The sequence below is a fragment of the Mizuhopecten yessoensis genome, unplaced genomic scaffold (genome assembly GCF_002113885.1).
Source record: "Mizuhopecten yessoensis strain PY_sf001 unplaced genomic scaffold, ASM211388v2 scaffold10435, whole genome shotgun sequence".
Taxonomy (NCBI): Eukaryota; Metazoa; Mollusca; class Bivalvia; order Pectinida; family Pectinidae; genus Mizuhopecten; species Mizuhopecten yessoensis.
This window is the reverse complement of record NW_018408545.1, coordinates 33,185-43,167: the sequence shown is the minus strand read 5'-3', so window position 1 is coordinate 43,167 and position 9,983 is coordinate 33,185. Positions and strand designations below refer to the sequence as shown.

General features: G+C 33.8%; 1 protein-coding gene across 1 annotated transcript in view; it reads right to left on the bottom strand.

The window, feature by feature from the left end:
• The window catches only part of LOC110460561 (methylenetetrahydrofolate reductase-like), a gene marked incomplete at its 3' end in the record, with an annotated part of 11,239 nt that extends 4,930 nt beyond the window's left edge, over positions 1-6,309 (bottom strand). Inside the window, exons 1-3 of the mRNA XM_021513535.1 lie at positions 6,230-6,309; positions 2,863-3,075; positions 437-678 (exon numbers count right to left, since the gene is read on the bottom strand). Of these exons, the coding sequence (XP_021369210.1) occupies positions 437-678; positions 2,863-3,053 (433 nt within the window). The remainder of the gene's footprint in view (positions 1-436; positions 679-2,862; positions 3,076-6,229) is intronic.
• Positions 6,310-9,983: the final 3,674 nt, after the last annotated feature.

Here is a 9,983-nt window from a genome sequence, read left to right as displayed (position 1 = left end):
TCACATCACAATTCACACTACCATAATGCTGTAAACTGCACTAGATCATGTGTTATTTCTGTCACATCACAATTCACACTACCATAATGCTGTAAACTGCACTAGATCATGTGTTATTTCTCTCACATCACAATTCACACTACCATAATGCATAGATGATAGTGACAGAAGCTGGTCTTACTCTGAAACCAAAGTCAGACTTGTCAGAAATGCTGTTGATTAAAGCCCAATGATAAGACCTATGAGATATTAAGTTGATGATACAAAAGTGTTGATGTTCTAGTGTCATTTTAAGTAGTCAATGTTGATTCAGGCAGATTATAGATCAACCTCCCACACAATAAACCTTCAGACACATTGATCAATTACGGCTCTAGTAAATGACACTATCATTATTACCCACTGATCACATCAATAAGATACAAGTCTGGATTACCTCCCCTGAGTGCCAACAAGTTCCTGATGCCCAGATCTTTAGCGTTTTTCAGGTTGGCTTTGATTTGCTGCTCTGTCTGGCGCCCACATGTGATGTGGAGCATGGTCTCCACACAGCAGTAGTTCACCATGGTGGCCGCCATACAGGTGGAGCTAGTGGCCTTCTGAGTGTTCCCAGGGTCACCCGCAGGATGCCACGTAATATCACAGAATAGAGGCTGTCCCTCCTTCATACGTTCAATCCTAATGTTGAAGTTATAAGTGATCAGTTAGTCAATCAGCACAAATCATCAACAAATAGTGATCTCATCAAATCTCTCCCTAAGGTCTTCATATTTGGAGTAAAGCCTATAATTGCCTATGTACCTGCAGTAAAGCCTATAATTGCCTATGTAACTGCAGTAAAGTCTATAATTGCCTATGTAACTGCAGTAAAGCCTATCATTGCATATGTACCTGCAGTAAAGCCTATACATGCCTATGTACCTGCAGTAAAGCCTATACTTGCCTATGTACCAGTAAAGCCTATAATTGCCTATGTACCAGTAAAGCCTATAATTGCCTACATGTACCAGCCAATCAAAATTTTGAATTTAATGTCCTTTACCTTCATTGTTTCAAAATCACAGTGGTCAAATGTTGTAAATCCTGTAGTTCCTTTTAAACATACATATTTCCTGAGTTTTTGGTCTGCAGTATGAGGGTTGAAATTCAAAAATACTATTTTGAATATATTAAGGATCTTGCATGAGTTTCCATATCACAAGAAATTTATGAAACGAGTTTAAGAATTTTTCAGAGGCGAGCTTAAATGAAAAATTTGTGACGAGTTTCATAAATTTCATATGAAATGAAAACGAGTGTAAGATCCTTTTTATCTCATAATCAATATTTGTGGCATTTGTGTAAAATGACAATTTCCACGCAACCTTGAAATGTAAAAGCTGCTATTTTGACTCCAGTGCGCAAGTCTGTGACGTCATATACTTGTCCTAGGCGTGACGTCACAATTGAATCAATTGAAACTTACAACCAATCACAGGGCCGATAGGTCATATTACATGGCTTAATATGAAAAAATAATATGACATGGGTATATCAACTGAATAACACAGTACATTATGTGATAAAAAAAAAAATCTTAAATCTTCGAAAATTTTAGAAATAATAAATCTTAGTTAATTTTCAGCATGTATACGTTTGTCTTAATATCAGCGAATCAAAATTGTAAGTTAAAATAAATGACCTTCAACAGTGGTCAAAAATTGAAACAATACAAATTTCTTCAAATCAATTAATTTCCTAAATAGTTGAAAATACCATCTGCCTATACTTCAAAATTAGAAAAAAATACAACTGCAATTAACCAAAAGCCACTGTAATTCAGTTCCTTAATCATCTTTACGATGTCAAACACATGTACTGGTTCTTTTCAGGGAATAGGTTTTAACTGGAATGGCTTCAAATTTACCATTAGACCAATTGTCAGTCTGTAACTGATCAAAAGATAAGTACTACTTGTGGTGACAACAATATCAAAATTCCAATAAAAACTTTAGTCATATTCTATTCTTAAGATGCTATATTCTAAATAAGGCTGTGTTTACACATGTAATCTATCATGTTTATTATCACAAGTAAGTTAACAATACTTTGAGAGAAGAAGGCTGTGTTTACACATGTAATCTACACAAGTAAGTTAACAATACTTTGGGTGAAGAAGGCTGTGTTTACACATGTAATCTACCATGTTTATAATACACTTACTAACAGGGATAATACACACCTCACTTGTCAGCATATCAACACCTATTAGATACAGCTTAGAGCCTACAGGTGGTCATGTCATGTACAGCCAATCAGGTCCATGTCTTATGTCACTTAAAAGGATGGGACTCGATTCACATTACACAAGTCCAGTTTTTAGATGTACTTTGCAATTTGGCCTTTTAGAGGATTATGCAATGAAACTGCTTCAGGAGTAGCTGTTTACAAAATGTCAGGATGATGTCTGTTGGAGTGTATAGTAACCTATATACCTAGAGGCTCTCCTTAACAGTGTTACTACTGTTAGACAGATACAAATTCTTGTAGAGATTTTCTCTAGTGTAGCGGATGCATTACCAAACAGTCCGAGACCTAGCAACTGTTCCTTCCCTACACCAGGCATTGTGCTTGCTCTAATTGGAAGGAGGGGTGGACTAAGTCATCAGATAAGATTATATACAGGGGGGTTAGGCTCCAAGTTGAAGTTGAACTCAGTCAGTTCTAGAGCCACTGTCATTCCAAGAAGTCATATATAATTTTTAACACATAAATTAACATCCGTGACCTTGACGGCTGGTCAAGGTCATATTTGAAGCCATCAAGGTCATATTTCATCATACCATCATAAACAGGTGCAATTCAGATTGTAAAATCATTTACCTGGATATCAAATTAATAGCTCCATTGTTTGTTCTTGGGGGAAAGAATTCCAGAGAGAACCACGGGTCCCTGCTCGCAATCCTTCGGTTGACCATTTCTGTCAAGGAGTTGCGTTCCTGTAGATCCGGGGGAGAAGGGGGGAGTCCTCCTGCCCCATTGGAACCTTCATTGTGTATCAACAACTCTGGCATGGTGAGTGGAGATTTAACTGTTCTGAAAAAAAATACATTACATAAATGTATGTAGTTTTCCTACATTGAACAGATTCTCTCATGTCATGTTATTTCCTGAAGTAACAAGAGTACCGAGGGGAGGAACAATATACGCCCGTCGAATGCCATATAGTGTTATATACTTTTTTACATTGAAATAAGATCTGCATCATTCTAAGACTGGATAGCTGACATGCTATAAAAAAATGTAGGAGAAAATCTTCGCACAAAAGGCAAGAACTTTTGCAAAAATCACAACTTCATATCATGATTATAATGTATACCAAGTTTCAAAGAGATCCATTGAAGAATGTAGGAGGAGATTGCCGGACAAAAATCAAATACTGAAATAAACAAAGGGCAATAACTTTTGCAAAAAAAAAGGTTCTTTTTTTCAAGAAAACACAACAACATGTCATGATTATTTAGCCTACTAAGTTTCAAAGAAATCCAACAAAAAAAGTAGGAAGAGATCTCCAGACAAAAAATCAAAAACTGAAATGAGCAAAGGGGTAACTTATGGAAAAATTGTTGAATCAAAATTCTTTTAAGGGAGACACAACTTCACATCATGATCATAATGTATACCAAGTTTCGAAGAGATTGGTCGAAAAATGTAGGAGACTGCCAGACAAACAAAAGTTTACACCGGCCGGCCGGACAACCCCATACCATAATATTAGATTTGACGGCATATAAAAAGAAAACCATCCTGAAATCTGATATATTCCATCTTTTCGTATTGCAGAGTTATCTGCTCTTGTGAGCAGGTATTGATTGTTACGTCATTAGTTTGAGTGATAAAATTACGTTGTTTTCTCATAAATTTATGACGTTAATCTCACAAACTGATGATATAACAATCAATACCTGCTCACAAGAGCAGATAACTCTGCAATACGAAAAGATGGAATATATCAGATTTCAGGACGATTTTCTTTTTATACGCCGTCAAATCTAATATTATGGCCTTATATTACCACAGCGCGGCGTGTTTCCATCTTGCTACTATTAATACACACAGCCAAGGTCAAGGATGACTTGTCCCGGAAGTGAGGCCCAGTACAGGGTAATCCACCTGGAGGTGGGGCAAAGGGAGTGTATGCATATATGTATGTAAGGATAATGTGTACGGTAACTTTGAATGTAAGTTTGAATGCAAGTAAAAATGTTAAATAAGGCAGTGAAAAAATAAAGAAATAATAATATAATTACTAGTAAGTATGAAAGAAAGTATGACAGCCCTCTTGTATAAGGACACATGATTGTAAAGATGCTGATCCCGGGGCTCCCCAACCTCGGCAGTATCCTAAATGGGCTGGGGAAGTAAAATGTTTGAAAAAAAAAAAAAAAGAAGAAAAATCTGCAATACGAAAAGACAGAATATATCGACAAAACTGTGTGGACCCCGCAATTATAAACCAACGAAGTGGTTAATGCATACAAGCACACACAATTTGTTTTCGGTATATATCATATCAGTCTAAAAATAACCCTGGTTATTCCTTATAACCGAATTTCAAAACACAGGCAACACCTTTTAGTCCATAGACTTATTAATTTCTGATAAAAACAAAAAAAGAAATTTGCACAAAACATGGTAATTTGCTGTTATTTCATTCCTAAATGAGAGTTGAATCCAACAGTTCGGTTTTCGGAGACATCGTTAAGATTTGTTTCCTTAAGGTAAGCATGGAGGACACCACTGCGTGTTTGGTGTCCTTTTTGTGTTACCAGCATCTTTATCTTCGAGTAGTTTGGAACTTTTCAGATGTAACGGAGGCGAAGAGTTCGCCAACCGCCATCTTCTGTTTTCATCTGACATATTGCGTTCCGGTCTAACTGTGCATGGGCTACGACAGGTTCCGGGGAATTTCCATAGAGGCTTTATTTAGAAATTGATATTCACCTGATAACCAGTCTACATGAGTTTTTGAGGACTGGTCACGTGTATAGGATCCGGACAATTTGATTGCAAGAAAATTTCAAGCATATAATAAATCTTGAGATAGTCAATCATATTGGTGAAATAGCCAAAATTAAAATATTTAATAGAGATATTCTACAATCTGTCATTTTACATCATTTTCCCAATTGATTCTCTATTAATTTACTTTTTCAAAAAAAAATAATAATTGAATTTTGACATGACAGCAGGAAAATTATCCAGTGCACCGGCTTTTTTTATTTTTAGCCCCGATGACTTTTGAAACAGCCAAAATATAGTTATAGTTATAAATGGCAAAATGTTACATAGTAATGACATCCAGGTGTCGACTCACTCAGTTTGACGACACCAACCTTTAAGTCAAAATGAAAGAGATATCTCAATATTATCGCCAAACATGATCGTATAAATAAAACAAATGCCAAATTATGCAAATCAAAGTCATGAAAAACATTGTGAAAAAAGTGGATCAACACTGCATGAAATCAGAATTTAAAACCTAACACCTTTCTATGGGAAAAATAAGCCTAACCACAGAATATTAAAATGCTATTTTAAAGTCCATGGCATACCACAAAAAATCTTTACATTTTCTTCTGTTTTTATTTAGTTCAGTATGTCTTCAGCCAATTTATTTTAACAATTTTTGTCATGGTATTATTCTGCATGCATGATGACATAACAAAACAGTTTCCAGACATTTTTCTGAATTTTCATTTTATAATACTGTACTTTAATTAATGTTTGCCTGTTTCAGTTTCAGTAGGGTTTAAATTTAAACGTTACCTCCCAATACAACAATCATTATAACAGTTATTATATAATTTGGAGAACATTAGGTAAGAGACAGAACTTTAAAAAAAATGCATTCCACGAAGCGAAATTTCGTTTTCGGCACTACAAAAAAACTTCAGGAATGCATTAATTGAAGCAAGAGTTAAATCGAACAAACACAACAGAACAATATATAAAAAAAAAAAACCAGTCCGAGAGCACCACTACGTACACAAATGTACGCGCAGTCATCAGGATCACTGACCGGCTAACGGGAGCCGTTTGTTTACGTCTTCACGCATCATTGATAAAAATAAAAACAACAGGCCTAAATATTCGACAGGGTCTCGAACAAAATTATGCATTATAATTATCATTGATTGAAACAACACTTCAATCAGTCTTGCATGTCTACCAGACGTTTTACTTGTACCTTGGAAATAGCAGAAATCAGCTGTTTTAAGTCAGGTTGTAAGCGCACAGCCACGCTCTTCTCCCTCCTGTGCTTAAATCTGAACTGAGAGACAGCAATTGTTAAGCCGGCTGGTTATATACAAAATACCAGCCAATCAGAATCGAGTGTCGAATCACGCACAACCTTGACCCTGAATGATGCTGTCGTAGTCCGGGGTAAACAGTCCTGTGCTAAGCCGTGTAGAGTGAGGCAGCGTAAACGCTTTTTAATATGTGCGTGATCAGTGACAGGCGAGGTAACTCCTGCGAAATGGAAGGAATTTCAACAAAAATCAAGGCAAGCGCCGGTAAGCGGTGAAATTTTGACGATCCGTATATCCGCATTTCCCTTTGTAAACACTTAACAATAAATTAGTCCAGTTTATCTACGATTTTACTTAACTTAATTTCAACAAATTTGTTTAATTCTTTTTCTCATCGGTAACGAAAAAAACATTGGAATCAATGTATTGAAAAAAAAATCTATGTTGAATTATCAATATGGGTGCATGGAATTCTCAAGTTGTTATTTTGCATTTTTAAATATAGCTAATTTCAACAATGAATTAAGTTTATGGCTTGTCTAATTGATTAAAATGGACTTATTTGAAAGTGTTATTGAAGGATACACCAATGTATGCCAAAAAATAATACATCGACCAAATAAAAAAAAAATCATATAGACTAATAACTGTTTTCTGTTTGTATACCTTCTAGAAAAAAAGTCCAATTTCGTCAAGAGATTATGAAATAAGGAATGAAGTCACGATGATTAAAACCGTAAATATGACATTTAAATATGTTTTTGTATTTTGTTTCTTCATAATTTAGCTGTACACCATCATGTTGTATGATGGTCCTTCAATGACGGACTAACTTATTTTCTTTTAGTTTTTACATTACGTCGATGCGTACACTTGCACAAGCTCCAGAATCTTGGACAAACTATCAGAATAAACTTTTACAAGTTCAAATTATTGAACAAAAACCGGGTTAGTTGAAATTTGAGGATTGGATCTTGCTTTAGTCGATTTCATGAGGTGATGAATTGAGTTGGTCTTGATACAAAGTCAACATATTAACTCGCTGTTCATTAAATTTGTTTCAATACCAACTCAGTTCATCGTTAATTTATTCCAGTTTGATAATGGGTAACTATATCCAGATTATGGTGGATCGCCGGTGGTTTAAATATTTCAAAACTTAATCGTATTTGATTTCAATAATCTATTATTCTCTTTATTTCCTCCAATTTGAAGATTACATTTAAACAGAATAATGCGCACATATTTACATTACAAAAAAAAATTTGAATACACATAAGCACCAAATAACATACATGACATATACAGACTTAATTACATCGAAGTACATTCAATAAATATCATTAATAAGTGTATATATGATGAGGTAATACATACATATCATATTAAACATTCATATTATTTTTTATATTTATTTTATTTATATTAATCTTTATCAGGATGTGAGATTATATCTACACACTACCGGTAGTATAATTTGTGCATCTTTTCGACAGATGCTACTGATTTCAATCTAAATTCATTCATATCTAATACATTCAATTCGTAAGTCATTTGTCCCCCAATTAAAATATGAATTAATTCGTGATCTGTCAGAGAGTGCATGTACGCACTCAGCAGAATACCAGTATCACTAACGTTTGCGATAGAGCACAACAACTTGTCCTTTAGGTGTTCAGTATAGCTACACTTTAATATGATATGAGCTAATATATCTTGGTAAATAATACCACATCAATGACATAGCTCTTTGGCTTTACCAGTACGAATATTTACTATTAATTACGTAACATATAATATGGAATCTTTAAACTCCGGGAATTTCTTTGCCAGTTTCTATAGTATATGTGGTTGCAATATATTATGAACCATTACAAATCTGTTAAAATTACTATCATTTGACATTCGTTCTTTCCAATCATGTTCCTCTTTCAACAACACAGATTTATTCACAATTATTTTCCATTGCCGTTTTAATGGGAATACACTCGTTCAAATATACTTGTTCAACATATTATAAAGATAGTACTTTTTAAAAATTCTCAAAATATCATTTGAAAGTCCAAAATGGTCACCAGATCTGTTCAGCATTGATGCGTATAGTCTTCTTAAAAATATATGTGATGACAATGTATTTTTATCTAAATAACACAACCTTCCAAAAAACAACAATTTTCTTATATCTATATATCTTTCTATGGATGTCCATCCAATCAATCCATAGCACAAACCAGTACGTGTTCTGTTGCTAAAACCTTACTTTTGTTGGAAAGAGCGCAAAGATTTATTTCGAAACAAAAACTTGTTTGATAACTTTCCCGGCAGTAACTGGATTTAACGCACAAGGATGTGCACCACTCTTAATTAAACTCATTGTACCACTTTTTAATTTGCTACAAGCACGCATTGTACGTTCATATGTTTGGAATTTATTATTTAACATAATACCAACGTGAACAATATCTTCCACTTCCGGTATAATATTATCAAATACATATAAACTAGTAGCACATTTCACTTTTTTCTTTCTTATTAAAATACATAATCTTACTTTTGGTGTTAGAAAACAAAAATCTCCATTTTTCACTATAATCTTCACACATCCGTAGCATATATTCCAAATCAGTATATTTATTGCTTACGAGGCATAAATCATCAGCTTGAGTGGGTATATTAACTCTNTACATTCAATAAATATCATTAATAAGTGTATATATGATGAGGTAATACATACATATCATATTAAACATTCATATTATTTTTTATATTTATTTTATTTATATTAATCTTTATCAGGATGTGAGATTATATCTACACACTACCGGTAGTATAATTTGTGCATCTTTTCGACAGATGCTACTGATTTCAATCTAAATTCATTCATATCTAATACATTCAATTCGTAAGTCATTTGTCCCCCAATTAAAATATGAATTAATTCGTGATCTGTCAGAGAGTGCATGTACGCACTCAGCAGAATACCAGTATCACTAACGTTTGCGATAGAGCACAACAACTTGTCCTTTAGGTGTTCAGTATAGCTACACTTTAATATGATATGAGTTAATATATCTTGGTAAATAATACCATATCTATGACATAGCTCTTTGGCTTTACCAGTACGAATATTTACTATTAATTACGTAACATATAATATGGAATCTTTAAACTCCGGGAATTTCTTTGCCAGTTTCTATAGTATATGTGGTTGCAATATATTATGAACCATTACAAATCTGTTAAAATTACTATCATTTGACATTCGTTCTTTCCAATCATGTTCCTCTTTCAACAACACAGATTTATTCACAATTATTTTCCATTGCCGTTTTAATGGGAATACACTCGTTCAAATATACTTGTTCAACATATTATAAAGATAGTACTTTTTAAAAATTCTCAAAATATCATTTGAAAGTCCAAAATGGTCACCAGATCTGTTCAGCATTGATGCGTATAGTCTTCTTAAAAATATATGTGATGACAATGTATTTTTATCTAAATAACACAACCTTCCAAAAAACAACAATTTTCTTATATCTATATATCTTTCTATGGATGTCCATCCAATCAATCCATAGCACAAACCAGTACGTGTTCTGTTGCTAAAACCTTACTTTTGTTGGAAAGAGCGCAAAGATTTATTTCGAAACAAAAACTTGTTTGATAACTTTCCCGGCAGTAACTGGA